The sequence below is a fragment of the Hyaena hyaena genome, unplaced genomic scaffold, assembly GCF_003009895.1.
Source record: "Hyaena hyaena isolate Hyena2069 unplaced genomic scaffold, ASM300989v1 scaffold_262, whole genome shotgun sequence".
NCBI classification, from domain to species: domain Eukaryota; kingdom Metazoa; phylum Chordata; class Mammalia; order Carnivora; family Hyaenidae; genus Hyaena; species Hyaena hyaena.
The window spans coordinates 324946-348054 of NW_024080895.1; the positions used below are offsets into that span (position 1 = coordinate 324946).

The following is a 23109-nucleotide window of genomic DNA, read 5'->3' on the forward strand; positions in this document are numbered from 1 at the left end:
TCTGGACTGCTATGAGGAAGAAATAACTCTCATGTGAGCCATCATATTTCGGGGTCTCTGTTACAGCAGCTTTGACCATTTTCTCATTTCTATGAAAAGGAGAATTAAAATATTAAGAAGCTAAGCTTCTCTACCTTTTGATAATCTTAAAAATTGACTCTCCTTTGTTCCTCTGGATTTTAGCTTTAATGACAAGTATAAAGAGCCTCAAATTTAACTGGCTATAAGCAAGACCTTAAAACTACATGTGACCTCATGAATTCAATGTGTTTCTCTTCTTTTTGAAAAATGAACCTATGGGGGCTCTTGGGTGGCTCAGATGGTTGAGCGTCTGACTTCAACTCGGGTCATGATCTCACAGTTCATGAGTTCAAGCCCTGCATCAGGCTCTCTGTTGTCAGCACAGAGCCTGCTTTGGATCCTCTGCTCCCTCTCTCTCTCCCCATCCCCTGCTTGCCCTCTTAAAAATAAACATTAAAACAATATTTTTAAAAAATCAACTTACAGAATACAGTCATGTATACTTTTGGGGTTTCTAAATGGAGGTATTAAATAACATAAATGTATGAGTATCAAACTGATAAATGAAAACTCAGATCAATGTATGTCAATTTCCCTTTTTTCCAAGACACCACATATGTCCATGCACTATTTTTATCTATTCTCTGTAACTGATTGATCATAGATTATTGGATTAAGATAAAATGGATAAAGGAGACTTCCTCTCCCTCTATATAACACAAAGATGATGATTTTCTCGGCTTTCCATTCTCGAGTCACTGTGCTTCAGATCGGCTCATGGTGTTGCTAAGACAACAGGGATGCTGCAACAGGAAACTGGCACTGAAGTCTCAGAGGATGGAGCTGCCTTAAAGGATGTCGTCAGTGGTGTGTTCAAGGCCTTTTTCACAGTGAAACTTGTAACATTGGATTCGAAAAAGTGGTCATACTCATCCAACACCCTTCCATAGAAGACCATGGCTCTCTCAATTACTTGTATTCTAAAATTAAGGAGAAAACAGTATGTGACCTAAAAGCCCGGGGCCTATCATTTCACTAAGATGTATCTTTCTTAGAACCCTGAACAAGTACTGTCCTTAAATTCCAATGCACCTTTATTCTAACAGAAGCTTGTTTGAAGAATAATAGAAGAAAAGCAGAAAGAAACCATATCATCCAATTATTCCTTCACTTAAAATGTACATCTCAGGGCACCTGGGTGGCTCAGTTGATTAAGCGTCTGACTTCGGCTCAGGTCATGATCTCACAGTTCGTGGGTTCGAGCCCCGCATCAGGCTCTGTGCTGACAGCTAGCTCAGAGCCTGGACCCTGTTTCAGATTCTGTGTCTCCCTCTCTCTCTGACCCTCCCCTGCTCACGCTGTCTCTCTCTCTCAGAAATAAATAAAAAAACATTTTAAAAAATGCACATCTCATCTACACAAGGGTTTGATTCTGTCTGGTAAATACCTGGGTAAGTGTGATATTCACTGATACCTGTGACTGATATTTGGAATTTATGTTTATCACCAGATGCAAGGAAGTACGGTCTCCTCGATGCCCTTGTGATAAAGGCACAGGGCGCTCAGCGGCAGCACTGATGAGCTCTGGGTTGCAGCGCCAGGTTTGCCCAAGCAAACTGAACAACCGCAGCAACATTCATGTAGTACTGAAGGCATCAAGGCAAGGACAAAGAAAATAAAAACAAAATACTTGAGCTGATTTTCAATATTTTTTTTCTGAGCTAAAAGATAAAAGGAACAAAAATAGCATTTAACTGAGCTGAAACATGTCCTTCACATCATGTCCATTCTACTGCACAGAGATGAAATCCATCAAACATAACATGGACACGTGAGTAAAGGAGCACAGTGCTCTTAGAGCTAAGACACACCTTGTTCAGAACCATCTCTCACTCTTAAGAGATAATCTGGTGCAAACTAATGGAGCGGCAAAGGGAAGTGCTGGAGAATATGTGTTCCCCATCTTTGAGGGTCCCTTGATGAAGAGTCACAGGAATGACTGAAAGCTGAGTTAATGATGCAGTTTTCCTTTTTCAAGCAGGAGTCAGAAGGTATTCTTCAATAATGGAAACTGGGGATCATATTATGAGCTCAAAACTTGGGCAGGGGACCTCATCTTTAAGTAGAAGTTTCATCTAGCAGAATCAAATGAAACCCACCAGCCCCTTCTTTAAAACCGTGGTGTTCTAAGCATAAAAAAAGAAATAGGAAAGAACACGGACCACTCTCTTTTAATGTTTTTAAGTAGCATAAATCATAATGGTTTGTATACTACACTGTACAATTATATACTGTTACTTTCCAAAGAAAATTAACTTCTGATAGGATTTTCTGAAATGGTTACTCCATACAGTTGAGAGCTTGACCCTTTGGCCACCGCTACAACACATGGCATATGATCTATGAGGTTCCAAGTCTTCCAGTTGTGCCGGTCTCTGCTGCCATCGAGGGAGGAGCCTCTCAGAGACCTCTCATAGGCCCTTCCACCTCCTGCGCCAAGAAATAGGCTCTGCAGGTAGATGTGTGCCGACGGGTGCAGCTTCTGTGCTTTGCTTTCCACAAGCCTACTCCCCTTTAAGAGAACTTGCGCTTCTTCATGGCTTCTGCTTTGACTGCCAGGCTCTTGGCGCAGATGGTCAGGACCACAATGAGAACGCCCACCACAAATGTCACCAGGGGCCAGAGAAAGCAATGCAGGAGGACAATCTCATCATGCGTGCGATGCAGGAGCACATCATCTGGTCTGCAAGACAGTGGAGAATGGGAAAGAAAGAGTGGTCAACTGCCTTGGCATGGCATAAATCTACCACTGGGAGCCTAGCTTCCTTTCTGGCCTGAAAGGAATAATCAGCATTGAAAGTGAAGACTTTGCTCTGGCTATAAATACTGTATTTTGAGGTTCCAATCCATTACAAAAGTTTTGAAGTCTTGAATAAAGCAATTGCTATAAATTTGCATATTATTTATAATATAATTTACATGCTGTGAAATGTCAAAAGGGTAGCAACCTTTTATATTACTATTTTCCTGCATTTTAAGTTGTCTAACGTATTCCGTTTTCCCACTCACCCTCTAAGGTCTGCTGGTCAAAGTGGCATGCATCAGTCCAAAAAATTACTTGTGGGTTGACATTCTTAAACCCAAAGTAGCCCTCAGCACTTAGGAGGGACCCAAATGATCTTAATTCATAAAAATAGTCAGATAAAGTCACTGTTTGAATTTCGACAGAAAGATCTATGGTGTTGCCTTCAGGTCAACTCAGCTCTATTATCTGAAGGTTGTTCTTTTTATTAATGAAGAGACGAGTAAATGGTTAGACTTAATGCATTTTTCCACGCTTCTGGGTGGGATTAGTCATCGTTTAAACCATTGACTACTTTCTTAATAAATTTTGCAAAGGCCTGGAATATATTTCTATCTTACCAACACGGGGCCCTATTTTCAACTCCAGCACTGGTCTGGTTCTTAGGAAGTGAAGATGAGGTGTGTTCCACAAGCCGTGATCTCGCATCTCTGGCCATTAGAGAGAGAGCCTGGGACTTTAGCTTTCATACAAGAGGTTTACATTTTGGGAGATATTTGCGTTTCATCCCCGAGAAGATTTGTTCTATTTAAAAAAATTTTTTTAAATGTTTATTTTTGAGAGATACAGTGCAAGTGGGAGGGGCAGAGAGAGATGAGGGACAGAGGATCTGAAGAGGGCTCCATGCCAACAGCAGCGAGCCTGATGGAGGGCTCAAACTCACGAACTGTGAGATCATGACCTGAGCCAAAGTCGGACGCTCAACCGACCAAGCCACCCAGACGCCCCAGGTTTGTTCTATTCTCCTAGAGTAGTAGTGCTTCCTCCAGACAAGCAAGAAAATGATGCAGAACAATTAAATTCACTGCCCTCAAGAACATCAGAAGCCTTAGAATACAAGGGCAGTGCATTTAACAAAGAAATGCCTTCCTGAGGAGCTCTCACTGATCACAGCTTTCATAATACAAGACCTACTTTTCCAGAAGATTAACAAAGCGTGTTGGATATTTCTCTTCTACCTATAATGCAGCCACCATGCTGCATTAACAAAAACAGCTTTGCAGCTTAGCTTTGAAATTATATAATCCTTGCCCCTATTTTGTGCATAAGATCATTTCAGATTTTGCACATTAAGTGAGATTTTTATTGACATTTTATTGCATATTATTTCAGTTAAAATTTGTACTAAATGAATGCAGAGTCATTGTAACAATTAAGCAAAAAGCGTTCCAGCTTGCAGAAGTTACTCTTTCTTCTGAATTCCTGTAGCAACACGTTGTCTTCAAGACCTGTGCTATCACTCCTCGTGATATATGGTAATGTGCATATCCTTTTCTCTTGGAAGGCCCTTGACTTTGTCATTGTCTGTTACTCTACACATCAATGTTGCTAAATAACCACTTGCCAGCGATGACAGGGAGACTGTTTCTGTTACAGCATGTTACCCATGCAAAATTTCAAGAAACGTCAAGCCTTGAGTGTAGACAGTAGAGGCCTGGGTCCAAATATAGTCAGGGCACAATATAATTGAAGTCATATTTACAGTCTTTAAAATCCCAGCCCCCAGCACTGCCACCATTATTTTCCCAGCCATGAGAACTCACAGCTGTCAGCTACCCCTACCTGAGTGTGCAAAGGAAGTAAAAGCTCTCTTGGTTTCAGATCTCACATTTAGGTCTTTAACCCATTTTGAGTTTATTTTTGTGTGTGGCGTGAGAAAGTGGTCCAGTTTCATTGTTTTGCATGTAGCTTTCCAGGTTTCCCAGAACTATTAATTAAAGAGACTGTCTTTTTCTCATTGTATATTCTTGCCTCCTTTGTCATAGATTAATTGAGCCAATAAGCATGGGTTTACTTCTAGACTCCTAATTCTCTTCTGTTGATCTATGTGTCTATTCTGTGCCAGTACCATACTGTTTGGATTGCTACAGTTTTGTATTATAGTACATCTTGAAATCTGGCATTGTGATACCTCCAGCTTATTCTTCTTTCTCAAGATTGCTTTGACTATATCAAAATAAAAAGCTTTTGCAAAGCAAAGAAAGCCATCAACAAAACAAAAAGGCAGAACACTAAATGGGAGAAGATATTTGTGAATGACATATTCAATAAGGGATTAATATCCAAAATGTACAGAGAACTTATATAACTCAACACCAAAAAGTCAAATTAATTAATAACATAACCCGACTAAAATGAGCAGAAGACCGGAACATTTTCCAAAAAAGAAATATATGTGGCCAACAGACACCTGAAAAGATGCTCAACATCACTCATCATCAGGGAAATCAGAACCACAATGAAATATCACTTTACACCTGTCAAAATGGCTAAAATGAAAAAAAGACAAGAAATAACAAGTGTTGGCAAGGATGTGGAGAAAAAGGAACCCTTTTGGACTGCCGGTAGGAATGTATATTGCTGCAGCCATTGTGGAAAATAGTATGGAAGTTCCTCAAATAATTAAAAGTAGAAATATCATATGATCCAATATGGGTATTTGCCCAATAGGGAAACAATACTAATTAAAAAAGATATATGAACTCCTATGTTTACTGTAACATTATTTACAATAGACACCATAAGGAAGCAGCCTAAATGTCCACTGACAGAAAAATGGATAAGGAAGATGTGGTGTAAATATATACAATATTATACAGCCATAAAAAAAGAATGAGCTCTTACTACTTGCAACAACATGGGTGGACCTAGAGGGGTTTATACCAAGTGAAATAAGTAGGGCAGAGAAGGACAGAGAAAGACAAATACCATATGATTTCACTCATATGCGGAATCTAAAAAACAAAATGAAAGCATAAACAAACATAAAGTAGAATGAGACTTAATAATACAGAGAGCAAACTGATGATTGCCAGGGGGAAGGTGTGTGCGGGGGATGGGCAGAATGGGTAGAGGGCAGGAAGAGGTACAGGCTTGCAGTTATGGAGTGATTAAGTCATGGGAACGAAAGGCACAGCATAAGGAATATAGTCAATGGTATTGTAATAGTGTTGTATGGTGGCAAATGGTAGCTATACTTGGTGAGCGCAGCGTCACATATAGAGTTTTGAATTACTGTATTGTACAGCTAAAACTAATGTAACATTGTGTGTCAACTATATTCAAATAAAAAATAAACTGCAGTATTACTGATTTTTTTTTTAATGCTGTCTTGGGATGGCCTTCCTTCCTCATTCCTTTCCACCTTCCCACCTTCCTTTCCCCTCCACTCTCTTCCCCTTCTTTCTTGGAGGGTTCTACACCTCTAGAATCTATTGGTGCAAAGATGAACTAGATTCTTCATCAAAAGAGTGAGGGTGTATAATAACGTAAAAGCACTTAACACCATCAAGCTGTACACTTACAAATGGTGAAAATGTTTAAAAAGGGAGGGGGAGGGAGGGATAACTTGTATTTTTAACACTATTTTAAACAATCTTCATGTAATTTCCATAAGTGTTTTGTGGTTAAGGTTCCAGCAAAATGTTTCAGTGAGTAGCCTCTTTTGTGTTCCTTCTCGAGTCACTAATACTGATATTAAATCCTTTATCACAATATTGTGCAATTGAACGCGGAAAATAGCCACAGATGAGGTGGTTGGAACCACTAATACATATTTCCTGAAACACTTAATAAAGAAATAATGCAAGTAAAATGGAAAGGAGGAGTGAAAATAATAACTGAAATGCTGGACCTGGATTTTTGTTTTATTTAGAAACTTTTTGGCATTCCACCTGCTATGAGTCCTTGGGGCAAAATTTTATTTTAATATTTCAAGTGACAAAATATCATTCACTTGAGATAGCTATGTTGAATTTGTAGTAGATTCAAAAGCATTCTTTGAGGCAGAAATATTATATAAAAATGTTCACATTTCTTTAAAAATGATTAATGTCTCTTTACATTTCATAAGATGACCCTAGCATTCTTCAATGGGAAGGAAGGGTAGCAGAACATACCACTTTGGCATAAGGATTATTTTGAGCTGAAGGTAATTGAAAAGAAACATATAAGAAAAGCTCTCTGCCCTCCTATTTGCCTAAAAGCAAGACATAAATTTTTAACGGTCTCCCCCTCTCTTCCAGGAAGGACAAAAGTTAATTATTGGAGATAATTCTAGACCTTTATCAGCCCAAAACTGGCACCAAAGTAAACTATATAACAAATCTTCCTAACTAGCTCTTATTTTCCATCAGTTCCCCCCATGTATTTGCCTTTCTACAATTTGCTGCCCTAGAAACTCAAAGTCCTTTTCCTTTCCTTTGACTTATCACTTCTCTAAATATGTGTTGTCTTTTTCTTAAAGATGCTATATAAGCCCAAGTTCTAACCACCTCTTTGAGTTATGCATCACTGAGTGCTTCCACATGTACGTATGATGCACATGTTAATAAACTTCCCTGTTTTTCTTTTGTTAATCTGTCTTTTGTCAGTCTAATTTACAGAGCCCTAGACTATGAATCCAAGAAGAGTAGAGGTGTAAGTTTTTTGCTCTCTATAGGAAAAACTGATTTCGCACACAGTAATGCTTAAATTCATCATTCAGTTAATAGGATTTAGTGAGATTATCTTTAAGTTGATCCTGTGACATAATTAAAGTCTGGTTCATTTAAACTGGGACTTTATTTTCCTTTTTTAAACTATTTTTTAATGTTTTATTTATTTCGGAGAGAGACAGCATGAGTAGGGGAGGGTCAGAGAGAGAGGGAGACAGCATCTGAAGCAGGCTCCAGGCTCTGAGCTAGCTGTCAGCACAGAGCCCAACGCGGGGCTTGAACCTACAAACCGTGAGATCATGACCTGAGCCGAAGTCGGACACTCAACTGACTGAGCCTACTAGGCACTCATAAATGGGTCTTTAATGTCTTAATTTAAAGCACTCCCCTACCTCAGTTCTCTCCAAGTTTATTAGGCAGCTTTGAATTTATAATTCAGTTTTCCATAATTCTGTAATGGGGAACTTTCTTAAAAAATTACTATTTTCAATATTTGGCAAACTGGATAAATGGGCTGATGAGACCTGAATATGATATAGTATAATCAGGATGGTGATGAAGATGTAGGCAATGTGCAAAAAAAAAAAAAAAAAGGATGATTAGTCTGTATTTGAGGACTTCAAAAAAGTAAGTAAGAGAGGGCACCTGAGCCGAGTGTCTGACTTCCACTCAGGTCATGATGTCACAGTTGGTGTTTGAACCCTGTGTCGGGCTCTGTGCTGACAGCTCGGATCCTGGAGCCTGCTTTGGATTCTGTTCTCATTCTCTCTCTGCCCCTCGCCCCACTTGTGCTCTGTCTCTCAAAAATAAATAAATGTAAAAAAAGAAAGTAAAAAAAAGTAAGCAAGGGATTTCTTTTGGGGTGTGTCAAAATACTAAAGGAAAGCACTTTTAAATTCTAAGAGGGGGTGGGTACAAGTGTCACAAAACAAGAGAAAGTGCTACAGAGTATCCTTAGAAATACTTTCCTAAGGGAGGGAGGCAAACCATGAGAGACTCTTGAATGCTGAGAACAAACTGAGGACTGATGGGTGTGGGGGGGAGGGGGGGAGATGGGCAAGGAGGAGGGCACTTGTGGGGATGAGCACTGGGTGTTATATGGAAACCAACTTGACAATAAACTATTTGTAAAAAAAAAAAAAAAAAAAAAGAAAAGAAATACTTTCCTAAGGGTTGGTCTTACCCTGAACAGAGCCTTGAAAGTATATTGTGAGCGCATTCGTAAATAGTTAGCATTTGTTAAGTCTTTACTACCCTCCAGGTGCTCAGTAAGCTGTATAATCTCACTTCATCCTTAAAATAACCCTGTGATGGCCAAATTTTTCATTGTCATTTTTATAATAAAAGAAACAGAGGCAAGGAAAGATTAGTTTACTCAAGACTACACAACTTAAAATAATTGCAGTGATTTGGAAACCCTATCTGTATGACTTTGAAACCTGTGCTATTTACCCCTCTGCTGGCTTTCCTCAAATTCAAACCACCTCTGGTGTTTGTTGAAATGCAGCTTCCTGAATTTCAATTCCTGGATGACAGCATAAGAATATGGGGTTGTAGGATACAGATACCTGCATTTTTGAGAAGCTCCTGGATGATTCTAATACATAATCAAGTTTAGGAAGCACTGTGTAAAACTCTAATAGTTAAAAAAAAAAAGAAGTGTGAAACATAAAGCTACTTATCTGGCTATTTCTGAAACTGTCTGATTCTTATGTCCAGGTTATTTTCCTGGCCTATACCTGCTCTTGTGCAGTGTATAGTCCATGAGGGTCCTGGGACACGACTGGAGGAGAGAAGGGGTGGGGGTGAGGGGTAATGGAGGTAACGGTAGGGACTAGAAATCCAGCCCTGATGCCAGATTTGCTCAGAAGGGGCCTTTGTTCTAATTGGCAAAAAGGCAGCAAAAATTGGCAAAAAGGTCAGCTAGCAGCAGACCTAGTTGTACCAGATAAAAAAGAAAAAAATTGGTACATAGCATCCTAAATATAAAAAATATATTCCCTTTGACTTTGTCTCACCGAAGATTTCTTCTCATTCTCAATACCTGTTCTGTTCACTGACAGGGAGAGAAAATGGTGACCTCCTTTTTTCATGAGGCTGGGAAATGAACTTATCTTAACCAGTTCATGTAAAAATCTGTATTGCATAGTAAGTTACTGGTCTCCCAAGATGGCAACTGTATCAATGAAGAGAACAGGTGATTCTCCATGAGATCCTGTAGGAAGTAGAAATCTTTTTAGATACATTTCCCAGGAACGTTTTGCTTATCTGAGCAGGGAATTGTCCTTTTCATGTAGGTTGCTAGAAAGTTCAAAGTTTGGCCTGCCTTCGCAAGACCATACAACTCTTGCTGTGCCAACCAGACCGTTCATGCTTTGTCTTCTTTTCTGCACGTTTCTAATTTATTTCATCTCGCTAAATTCTATCAATCTTGAGAGCACTCATGAAACCCTTCTTAGAGTAGGTATATATCAATGACCTACATTTACATATCAGGTACTCAGTAACCTGAAAAACATTTTTAGCTGTCAGCTTTATCCATATTTCCATGAGAAATAATATACTACATCGTTACAGGAATATGTACTTATATATGTACTTTGTTGAAATCTTAAAGTCTATAAATGCTTCATTATATCACAATCATAACATAATTCTGCAGACATAATGTCAGTCCAACATGCCAGGCCTCTGGCATAGTAGCATAGCCAAATGACATGAAAAATGTAATGATTTCATCCTCCAAATCTTTGGAATAAGTCCTCTCTATTCCTGCTCTAAATCTTGTTTATTATTTATAACATGACCTACGTTTTGAAAGAATCTTAAAGAGATAACAATAAAAAGTCTTAAGTACAATAAAACCTTTAAACTGACAGTAAAGCGCAAATACAATGTAATTAGGATGAGGGGGAAAAAAAAAGAAGTCCAAAGCTAAGAAAAGCTCCTACTTTAAGTATATGTGGAACTTAACCTCTGAACACCCCAGTACCCAAGGGAAAAGAAGAGAGATGAGTTACACAGCTGCCAGTAGATTTTTAAAAAAGAAAAAGAAAAAAAAGGAAGCATGCCAATTCATCAGAACAAACGCTTTGCTAGGGGTATACTTAAGTGAGACGGTGTGTATTTTTACATAAAGTAATCTGTGTAACACATTTGAAAGGCTAAAAGCAGTTTTACAAAACTAGCTAATGAAATCATGTCAGAAGTTTTTACAGTACTAATTCCAAGGTCTCAGATCTACTGAATCAGACTGAGGTTTTAAACAGCTTTCCAGGTGATGCCAATGATTACTCACATCTGGAAACAAGCGACTTAATTAATGCTATTTAAATATCAAATGTATCAGCTTGGTTTTTGACAATAACTTAAGAGCAAATCGTTCAAGACTGGAATCACTGAGAAGCATTCTATGTTACTGGTTGAAAGGAGCATCTTCGGTCAGGTTAGAGTCCTGACACAGAAGAGACAAAATGCAATTTATAATGAAAACCAAAAAACTGACATGTGTTCATTCCCAGATAATTTTGTCTACTTGGAGCTAGGTTTCAGCTAGATTTCAGCCTTTGAAAGTTTTCTCTAAAGTCTCAAATGTATCAACGGATACTTGATTGAAATGCCATAAGAGGCGACGGTATCATAGAAGGTTTTCAGGCAGGAACTGCTGACCACTGATTTCTAAGCTGGAAAACTCTGATGTGGATGTCACTTAATGTTTTCAATTTTAGCAAGACTCTATGCTATGGGCTTTCTAGGAGAAGACTGAATTAAAATGCACCCCATGAAAATACTCACTTGACCTATTGATTGTTGATTTTTAAAAGATCTCAAAAGATATTTTTCTACCAAAAGACACTGAAGGTTGACTGATAAAAACAGTGAATTTGGTTTTGGCAGAAAGCTGTCCTTACTGAGAGGAATTAGCCAATATGTTTAGTTGCTGTTTGAAGCAATTATAAAACCTTGGCAATAGAAAAGTATGCTTGTCTTCTTATATGGCCAGAGGAAGGCACTTGTACAGCTAATCTGAAAGCTGTATCAAGTCATGGTATAAATTACAGTGGGAATATGGAGACCAGAACACGGAGATCTTTTGCAGTATTCTTCCTTTATGATGATTTCTTCTATCATGAGTGCATTTTTGCCCACTCGATTTCAGCAATGATATTGTGATAAGGGCTTTTAAAAGTTTGAGAAGTATTATATCAACCTCATAGTTTTGCTCTACAGAAGGCTCTTCTCAATGGATGGAAGGCTGCTTATGGATGTATAAATGTTATAAATATTCTTATATTTTCTTAACTATTTTCTCCAATTCGGTGAACTTAGAGCTGTAATATTTAATTGTGTAAGAGTTGTTCCTCAAACCTGCCTATTTTTCATGGAGGAAATTAAATCAAGCCCCAGACCTCCAGTTTCTAGAAAGAAAAAATTTCATTTGGCTTTGGCAGGATATACAGCAAACTGGCAGGTGTGTTATTTTGGAGCAATAAAGGGTTGAATTAATTTTAAATAGGAAAGATTATGCTTTCAGTCTACCCTGATGGTAAGTCCCAAGTAGCCTTGCAAGTGTAGGGCAGTATTTCAGAACATGAACTTGAGTTAAACCTGGGTTTAAATATGGGCTTTACAACTTGCTAACATGATTTTATGGAAAATAATCCAAAGAAAGAAAGAAAGAGAGAAGGCAAGAGGGGGGGCGGGTAGGGAAGGAGGGAAGGAGGGAAGGAAGGAAGGAAGGAAGGAAGGAAGGAAGGAAGGAAGGAAGGAAGGAAGGAAGGAAGGAAGGAAGGAAGGAAGGAAAACAAGAAGGAAAAGTAGTTAACCCCTCCATGTTTTAATTTTGTCATCTATAAAGTGGGGATAATAATATCTACCTTCTAGGGTCATCCTGAAGAGTAAATGAGACAATGTCTGCAAAGTGTTTAAGCAGATGACTGTCTAATAGTGAGTATTTAATATTCAGTAAGAAGTGGTAATAACAATGATTATCATTACAAATTTGGGGCTTACAACTCAGAAGATGATTTTAAAATGTTGGCAGTAACGTATAATTTGCAACCTTCTTCTACAGTCTAAGACTGTTCTGGTTGAAGTCCCAGGAAACTCCTTTGATCAAATTATAGTTTCTTTTGGTATAGATGTCTTCACTTCCCCCGGGCCTCCTTTGCCCTTTGTAGTTCGCTTTCTGGTCCTGTAACAGTAGACTTAAAGGAAGAAACAGAATAGGTCTAACCAGCAAATGATTCCTTTCAATTCTAATATGTGCATCAAGAGAAAAACTCAATAACACTAATCTCTTGATTAGAAACACAAACAGAAGTTATTCCCCTAAATTTATCCCTCAAGGCATCATTTAACATCATTAAATTACTATGGAGGTTGGGTTTAGCAAATGTGTTCCGACTGGTTACGAAGGCTGTCCTTACAGGTGCAGCCCAGGCAAGGTCTTAGTCAGGTCTTACACGGCAGAGGCCCGGCAAAAACACTGCGGCCCTGAGCTCCCAGAGGAACACACTTTTAAGGTTTTATTCACACTGTGTGGTAATTATTTTTTATATATGTCTGTTTTCCCAACCTAACTGGAAGAGCCCTGAGGTAAGGAACCCATTAGGGATAATCCTTGCCTGAGAAGATGTCTCCTGAGCTCTCAGAGAGAAAGAGGGGTTACTGGCAAGGCCTGCAAACCAAGAAGATGCTTATGACTTGTTGTCTTAAAAAAAGGAAAAAGGAAAAAGGAAAACCAATGAATCCATCTTACTCTGAGGCAGTTTGGCCTAAAAAGATTTTTATTAATTAAACATCCTTTGTTGTTCTTGCATCAGGAAAAAAAAAAAGGAAAGAGAATTTTTAACCTACCTAAATATTCTCTGAGGAGACCAGAAATGGCATTAAATTTATATTAAATCCCCTTCCTCTTCCACCAGTTTCTTCAGGCTGCTTAGAAGAGCGACCTGTGCCAGTGACCGAGAACTCGGGATGGAGGGCATAACTTTCAGTTGGCTGATTTCATCAGAGAAGTGAAGGATTTTGTAAACCAGATGACACTTCTGGTCCAGCGATTCCTGTGAGCTTTTCTTAAGAAACATATGACTGTTCTTCAGGGGAGCTTAGTTGTGGCGCCTCTGAGTTATTTATTTCATATAGGGTCACAAGTATTTTCTGGCCAAGCTGCTTAAATTTAGACTTTAAGCAGAAATCTACTGGAGAGGGGCGCCTGGGTGGCTTAGTCGGTTAAGCGTCCGACTTTCGATTAGGTCATGATCTCGCGGTTCGTGGGTTCGAGCCCCACGTCGGGCTCTGTGCTGACTGCCAGCTCAGAGCCTGGAGCCTGTTTCAGTCTCTCTCTCTCTCCTAGAAATAAATAAAACATAAAAAAAAAAAAAAAAAAGAAATCTACTGGAGAAAAGAAGAAACCTACATTCTTCTCTTAGAGACAAAGATAATTCTGGTAATAGTTCTCATCTTGTGTACCTACTTCCTAGTTTCAGTTTTAAAGTGAAAATCCAATACCATTTTAAATCAGTGTGAGAAAGATGGATTATTCAATGCACTATGTTGGGACAATACTGGTCATTTGGAGAAAAAAACACTTGCTCTCCATCTTATTCTTTCCATAAAAAAAAAAAAAAGAAAGAAAAGAAAAGAAAAAGAAAAAGAAAGAAAAAAAGAAAATCCAGATATATCAAAAACTTCTTTGTAAAAAACAAACCATGAATGCTCTAGAAGAACACTTGAGTTTTAAAAAATAACTTTGGAATGAGAAAAAAAACTCTTTCAAATGTGTTTTTTTTCCCCTTTTGAATAAGTATGTCCCAAGTATTCTGTTGCACTTACTCATACTAAGAAATTATTCATTGCTAATCAGAAATTAAAATTTAACTGGCGTCTTATATTTTAATTTACTACATTTGGCAAATTTCTGATTACCCTAATTTCCAAGTAAAACATAAAATGCGGAAGCTATTAAGAAAAGACAGATGATCCAACGAGAGAAACGTAAACATTTCAGTAAGTCAAAAACACTCCAGGGACTCCTGGGTGGCTCAGTCGGGTGAGCGTCCAACATGTGACTTCGGCTCAGGTCATGATCTCACAGTTCTTGGGTTCAAGGCCGACTTTGGGCTCTGCACTGACAGTGTGAAGCTTGCTTGGGAAAATCTCTGCCCCTCCCCCAACCTCTCTTTCTTTCTCTCTCTCTCAAAATAAAATAACATTAAAAAAAAAATAAAGAGAGATGGAAGGGAGGGTGAAGAACCAAAGGTGAATATATGCAGTGATAAGAACCTACAGGCACACAGTCAGGAAGGCAAAATCGGCACAAGAGGCGGCCAGGGAGAAAGGCTGCAGATAATGAAAAGGGTCATTAAAGCTGGGTTTAAAGGAAGAATCAGAACAAAAACAGACAGGCTCCCTTCTTAGGACAAATGACACGGTGTTCACAGAGAGAACCCAAACTAATCAGCTCTCATTTTTCTTATTATCCCCATGGATGACAAATACTTTTATATTCTATTACATCTTTAAAATATTAGTCAAAACAAAAGATTTTATTTTAATAACAAACTTGTTATTATTAAAATACATTCTGACCCAAATCAGGACAGCTGAAACCCAGAACAGCAAGGAGATGGGAAGAGATGACACTTCTAAGGGACTTCCTACTGGCTACAGGAGAACCCCAAGCAAGAGTGTTTCTACTTCCAAACCAGGAATGCCTTTTCACCTTTCCTTTTCTCATTAAAGTGGAAAGAATGGGCTCTATGAAATTTTCATCACATCATCATTGCTTTCTCAACACAAATGGGGTCCCCAGACAGAAACGCACAGGTCTAATGGGGAGAGAGAATACCAGATTCGGATTTTCCTAAGACACGGGGCGGGAGTTCTGAGTCGCACTGACTTTGAGCCTGTCACTCATCTCACCATGCCTCAGCTTCCTCATTTGTAAAATGAGAAATAAAACTCCTCTTAGGAGAGAAAATGAGGGTATTTATGTGGAAAGCATTTGTCTATAAAACCATACCCAACATAGACAGCCTCTGGGAGACAGTAAGACACATCTGTATTGGTCACGGCCCCTGGGTCCTGAACTCAGGTCTTAAAACCAAACAAAATTCCTAAGTGATAAGAACATTAGGAGCATCTTTTGTTCTAATGAGGAGCCTCTAGGAGGGCATCTGGAGGGCTCCTGCATGGGGCCTGGTCACCATGGACACCAAGCCATGATTAGAAGCTTGTAGCTTTCAGCCCCACTGGCCCCCCTCCATCTCCCACCTCTCCAGAGAGGTGCTGTAAACAGAGTTAATAATTGATCATGGCTTCATGATGAAGCCTCCATAAGTATCCCAACAGTACAGGGTTCAGTGAGCTGGCTTGGTGAACAGATGCACACCAGAAGGGAGAAGCACACCAACTCCACAAAGACCGAAGCTCCTACACTCAGAACCCTCCGAGCCCTCACTCTATCTCTTTATCTAGCTGTTCATAGGTATCTTTTATCATATCTTTTAACAAACTAGTAAATGTGTGTGTTTCCCGAGTTCTGTGAGCCACTCTAGAAAATTAACTCAAACTGAGGAGGAAGTCACGGGGACCTCCAATCTGTAGCCACATCAGACAAAAGTTGTGGGTACCTAGGGACCTGCTACTTGCAACTGGAGTCTCAAGTTGGGGGGCAGTCTCGTGGGACTGAACCATTCACCTGTGGGATGGGATACTCTCTTGCAGTAGCCAGGGTCAGGACTGAGTTACATTGTAGGACACCTGGCTGGTATTATGGAGAACTGCTTGGCATGGGGGGTGGGGGAAATCCCACACATTTTGTGATGAGAAGTGTTAGAAGTGAAGTGTTCTATATGAGGAGTAAAGACACATGGTGGGAAGAGAAATGAGTTTTTCATTACAGCCTTAAACCAAGTCCATATCCAAGTTTCCTAACCTTGGAGAAATGAATTTGTCGACCCACAGAATGTAACAACACAGAACCAGAATTTTTGAAAATCTGTGGCATTTTCAAAGTTTAGAGTTGAAGGAAAGCTCACAGACATTCACTGTAAAAGTTGGTTATGCTGAGACCTCTCTATAAATTACTACCGTATGTTTTTACTGCTCCTGTAACAAATTTAATGGCTTAAACCAATGCAAATTTCTTCTCTTACTGTTCTGGAGGCCAGAAGTCTGAAATCTGATTCACTACACTAACACGAAGGTGTTGGCAGGGCTGTTCTTGCTCGATACTCTAGAAGAGAATCTATTCCCTTGCCTTTTCTAGCTTGTAGAAGTTTCCTAACATTCCTTGGTTCATGGTCCCTTCTTGGAATCGCTCTTGCTTATATCGTCACATACACGACTGCTCCTCTGATCTGACCTCCTCTCTTCCTCTTATAAAGACCCTGTGATTACATTTAGGGTATAACTTTTCATAACAAGATCCTTTACTTAATCACCTCTGCAAAGTCCTTTTCACCATATATAGTAATGTAAGGTAATAAGGTACGTTGACACAAATCCATGGGGATTAGGATGTGGACAGCTTTGGGAGCTAGTATTTTAGACAACCACACTACCATAACCTGCTATCTTATATTATAAATAGTTCTTTACTAACACAAGTCTTCTACCCCTTGCCCTAATTAGTCATCACCATGAAATCATCAACAGAAGCAGCCAAAAAAAAAAAAAAAAAGCACTAGCTGATAAACTCCTTTCTATTATCCCCTGATAATAAAAAAAATACTGAGTTATAAAAAAAATACTAAGACGTACAAACTTCCAATTATAAAATAAATAAGTTACGAGGATGAAAAAGCACAGCACAAGAATACAGTCAATAATATCATAATAACTTTGTATGACAACAATGGTAACCATACTTACTATGGTGAGCATTTCGTAATGTATAGAATTGTTGAATCACTATGTTGTACACCTGAAACTAATATCATATTGTATGTCAACTACACTTCAATTAAAAATAAAACTAAATGCTAAGGAGTATTTACTTTTTCATTCTTTTCTCAACATGTGCTCTTTTATTATGATAAAGGTATTTACATATAAAGCACACCTGCCCAGAGACATTAACAACACTTCTCTTTTTTTATCCACACCATTTTTTTTCCATTGTGCCTTTGCCTACTTAGAGCTCCACTATTTCCTTTACCACCTGCTGTGTCTAATCAAATCACTGATGGGACTCTGAAACTTTTAATACATCACTGTAATCCTCTCCAAGGAACTGACACCTTATTTTCTACAGGATTTCCTTTTTGTTTTAGTAGTGCATCTTTGCTATTTCCTTTTCAATTTTATTCCATGTCAAGTGCTCAAAGATTCTTGATTCTTTTTTACTCAGACTTTCATGAAACAATATTCACTAATAATTCTCCATATTAATTTTAACCACAACCCTATACTACATCATAAGTTTCTCTCCCAAACTTTCTCTCCATTAACTACCCTTCACATCTTGTTTTAAGTTCTCAATTTAAAAAGTGAGATAGAGAGGCGCCGGGGTAGTGCAGTCGGTTAAGTGTCCGACTTCGGCCCAGGTCATGATTGCATGTTTCGTGAGTTCGAGCCCTGTGTCAGGCTCTGTGCTGACAGCTCAGAGCCTGGATCCTGCTTCAGATTCTGTGTCTCCCTCTCTCTCTGCCCCTCTGTGCTCATGCTATCTCTCAAAAATAAATAAGCATTAATTTTTTTTTAAAGTGAGGTAGAGTTTCCACATGTGGAAATAGAATAAGCATATAGTTTAGTCAGATCTTCATGTCTGACTAAATTTTAATACTGTTGGTTTCTGATCTTTTTATTTCTATTGTGTAAAAACAGGTTTACAATTTCTATTCAATCCATTTTGCTATTTAAAAACTCACACTGTTCCACGCAATTATTTTTTCTCATATTCAAAGATAATATATTATATTAATATATTAAATTGGATTTACCAACAAGTGGGGAAGTTTAAGGGTGGGCCATTATGTTCCCAAAGGAAGTCTTTCAGAGCTCATTTTTCATCTCAGCAACTCCTGGAAAAACATCCTCAGAAAATGGAAATGTTTTAATGCTTAAAATGCCCTTCTGTCTTTCAGTTCCTTATTTAGAAGAACTAATTCTTAAACATCAAAGAAACATATACATTGTAATCTAGCATGTCTGAGAATATAGTGATACAGAAGGGACTTCCTCAACAAGCTAGGGCTGAAAGAGACTAGAAACAACACCACTAATTAAGTCACGACATCCCAATATTCCCCTTACTGATCAAGACAAAACAACAGGCCTCTTATTCACTTTGTGAAGCCAAAACCAAAGTAGAAGAGAGAAGCTCTAATTATAGAAAAGGCTGCACACACTGAAAGGCTAGTCACTGAGCACAGTAATTATGTGTTTTTTTCTCAAAATCTTCAAACACAGGGTGGAGGCTCCCCTTTGAAATTAAATGATACCCGAGGGCTTAAAAAGTTGGGCCAGTGTCTTCTATGTCCATTCAATCCTATGATTCTGAGGTTCAAACCTAATCCATTGCTTTGGAAGAAGGGAGTCATGGGTTGCACCCAGCACAGTAACTGCACACATATAAAAAGACTCGTCTGAAAGATCACTTTAACAACCACATTTTCTATCATCTCTCTAAGCTAAATCATATTCTCAGCCCTTGCTCCAGGCAAAGAGGACACTGCAAACTAGCAGAGGATATAATCACAGATCACACACTTGCAACGTGGGTGTGAGAAACCGTTTCCAGGGAGAAATGACAAACATACTGATGCACCCAAAATATGCATATGAGCAGGGATTCCATTGGATGTTTGTAAGGTTGGCAAGAGCTTCCGAATTTGGTTCTCAAGGAAATAAGGCGGGTAAGGAATCCCCCCAAATGTCAACGTGTCTTCTTACCATCTGAACAACACTGGGCACATTGTGTGCAGTTGAAATGTGGCATTTAAAAGGAGGGTGAGAAACACTTTTCCCATAATTTGGACACAAAATCAAGATGGCAGGGCCTCCTTAACTAGTAAAATAACAGCAGGGACAGAGCAATGAGGGATCACTCACCCGCTCATGGCTCAAATGCAAACACCCAAAGACTGGTGGTCTCAGTGGGTCTGCCCAACTCCACAAAGCCTGGATTTTTTACCCAGTGGTTCCTCACACCTAGAAGAGCATCACATTGTGCGAAGCTCCAAGTGAGAATTCAATAAATGTTAGTGTACTAAGAAGGGAATGGGGTCCCTGAGTGGCTCAGTCGGTTGAGCATCTGACTTTGGCTCAGGTCATGATCTCATGGTTTGTGGGTTCGAGCTCCACATGAGGCTCTGCGCTGACAGTGCAGAGCCTGCTTCGGATTCTCTCTCTCCCTCTCTCTCTGCTCCTCCCCCTCCCTCTTTCAAAGTAAATAAACAAACTTTAAAAGAAAATAAGAAAGGAATGAAAATCCAATGCCACAGCTTTAGTTAAGCAAAGCTGGGGGAGGGGGAGGTGGAAAGCAAGATCTTAAGACTTCATAGGAATTCTTTCAAAGTCTACACATATTTCTTTGAAACTCTAAATACCATAGATTTATTTGCCTAAACAGTCATGTGTATCTGCCTGTATTCTTACATCGTGACAACCATCTTCAGAACACTTCGAGGAGAAAGTGATAGTGTTTACTATCCTTTTTGTCATTTCAAACTCTCTTTTCTTCCTGCTTAGTTACTTACCTATCTATCTCTAGCCTGTCTGATCAACTCCTGTGCACATAACTACTGTCACTGGTGGTTCCTGCTCCTTCAATTCACCTGTCCCACCCCCACTCAGATGCTTTTCCCTGCTTGAGAAGACTCCCTGCGCTGCTGCTCCCACACAGCGCTGTCCCATACTGAGCACACTAGCAAGGCGGCCAGTGCCTAGTGAAGCCAATACCAAACAGCCCACACAGGTGAAAAGACATTCTATTTTCCCCAAACCTCTGAAAAAGATCTTGTGTCCCATTCCACAACATCCTCCTAGGAAATCATCATCCATGTCCGATTTGGTGAAGTCCAATTCCTTATAATTAGATCCTCAATGAAAAATAAGCCAGTTACCACAACTTATTTTCTTTCATATACCTCTCCCATCCTCCTGGCTCCAATACTTTGGCAGCTCTGAAAGGAAGATCTGAAAAATGTATCTTGGGTGGCAGAAATGTGAATTGCATATCTTCTTTATTCATATAAAAGCTCAAAGGAAACAGGGCTACCTTCTATTACAATATCATCAGTCTATAAGTTTCCCAGTTGTCAAGAACCCACTTTATTAAAATGTATTATGCACCAAATTGTTGGTTTTTAATTAGAAAACTAGCATCCATATATTTTGTTGCTGCATGTAGGAAGACAGAAATACGTTAGCAATGAATCATTCATCCTAACTCCTAAACTGTATAGTAAAGAGTACATGAATAATTGCTATATTCATTTTGCTATAATCTGCTAAGTGGTTATTTTGCTTGGTAAAAGCACAATGAACATACACTGAAATACTTCTACACAATAAAAAGTCAAATTAATTGTGAAGTTCTTTTCCTAATTGATAAACTGCTATTTAGAAAACAGAAGTCGCATGGAGAAATATGCGTAACACAGTGATGACTTATGGTACAATAGAATTTTTTAAATTTGAATAATTAAAAAGACCCCATCAGTCAATCTCAAAGTTTCTCTTGGGTGTGCCAGTAACTTGACTTTATTGTGGTAACATGTAATATTCATAAGTCAAGAAAATACATGTAAATAGCCATCAGATTGTTGGACTAAACATAATACAGAGTTTGAAAGCCACTAAAAATTACAGGCATGGGTTTTTCTGTGGAGATTTGTTTTCTTTTCCTCCTCCATAAGACTAGTATTTATGTCCCAGATAGGGGCCAATCCTTTAGCCAAGGTCCTGAAGCATGGGGCAAAGCTGCTTATAACCCAAGACAGACAGGCATTACAAGCAGGAAATAAATTCTGTTATGAGCTACACAGATTTTCATGCTATTCCCACAGCATAATTTAGCCTGAGCTGACCAAAACGCCAAGGTAAAGTCCGGAGACCCTACAGTTTCATTATGTAAACAGCCATGATGGTCAAAATTTGTCCTCTCTTGGTGTGCCTGGGTGGCTCAGTCAGTTGAGCATCTGACTCTTGATTTCGGCTCAGGTCATGATCTCATGGTTATTCAGTTCAAGCCCTGTGTCAGCTTCTGCACTGAGAGCACAGAGCCTGCTTGGGCTTCTCTCTCTTTCTCTGCTCCTCACCCGATATACTCTATCTCTCTCAAAATAAAAATAAACAATAGGGCCACAGGGTGGCTTAGTCGGTTAAGTGTCTGACTTCCACTCAGGTCATGATCTCACAGTCTGTGGGTTCGAGCCCTGTGTCGGGCTCTGTGCTGACAGCTCGGAGCCTGGAGCCTGCTTCGGATTCTGTGTCTCCCATTCTCTCTGCCCTTCCCCCACTCATGTTCTGTCTCTCCGTCTCTCTCTCTCTCTCTCTCAAAAAACAAACATTAAAAAAAATTTTTTTAAATAAACATTAAAAAAATAGTCCTCTTTTAATCTAAACCACAAGAACAGTTTAAAGATGCAATTTGAACATCTTAAAAGATTTTCTTGGTATTCATTCTCTTCCAGTTAGCTCTTCCACAACATTTGCAGAACACTGACAACGTGGCAGGCACCAGGGCTATGTTCACGTGGTGGCTCTCCCTGGCCGGCTGTGGGCTAGATGGCTGCTCATGTCTGTAGTCCCATTACCCAGCATGATGCCAGGCTGCATGCTAGGTGCTCTGTAAATGTTTGTGGTTTGCTCAGTTTTGAAATGCATTTCAACATGCCATGAACGTTTGTACAAAGTGCAGAGGTAATAAAAGAGGAATATTTAAGTGGGCCTTAATAAAACAGAAATATCTTTTGAGAAGACATGAAAGAACAGGAGTTTAGAACTTAAGTTTCTTGGGGGGTGCCTGGGTGGCTCAGTCAGTTAAGCGGCCCACTTCGGCTCAGGTCATGATCTCACGGTTCATGAGTTTGAGCCCTGCATCAGGCTCTGGGCTGACAGCTCAGAGCCTGGAGCCTGCTTCACATTCTGGGTCTCCCTCTCTGTCTGCCCTCCTCTGCTCACGCTCTGTCTCTCTGTCTCTCAAAAATAAATAAGTGTTAAAAAATTATTAAAAAAAAAAAAAAGAACCTAAGTTTCTTGGGAGAAGACACAGCACATACAAAGGCACAAATCCTTTGGCATTTCATATGTTGCCACCAATGGTACACAAAGAATCATAGTAACAGTTTCACTGATCAGAATTAATCAAGTCCCTTATATTTTCCTATCCCAATATGGACTAGAATCCTGGGCTGATACCAGCAGCAGTACAGCAGAGGGTTTAGGAATGTGGACTCTGGAAGTGCATAGGTTTGAATCTTGCTTCTGACTCTTGTCAGCCATGTGACTTGGCAAGTTGTTTAACAACTCTGCTTCATTCCCTCGTGTATAAAGTGAGGATTAGGACAATGACGCCTTTTAGGGGTGTGGTAAGGACTCAATGAGATTCAATGTATA

General features: G+C 39.2%; 1 protein-coding gene across 1 annotated transcript in view; it reads right to left on the bottom strand.

Annotated features, from left to right (window-relative positions):
- Positions 1-2233: 2233 nt before the first annotated feature.
- Positions 2234-23109, bottom strand: part of KCNMB4 (potassium calcium-activated channel subfamily M regulatory beta subunit 4) — a 59506-nt gene continuing 38630 nt past the window's right edge. The window contains exon 3 of the mRNA XM_039245616.1: positions 2234-2764. Within this exon, the coding sequence (XP_039101547.1) occupies positions 2596-2764 (169 nt within the window). The 3' untranslated portion in view covers positions 2234-2595. The remainder of the gene's footprint in view (positions 2765-23109) is intronic.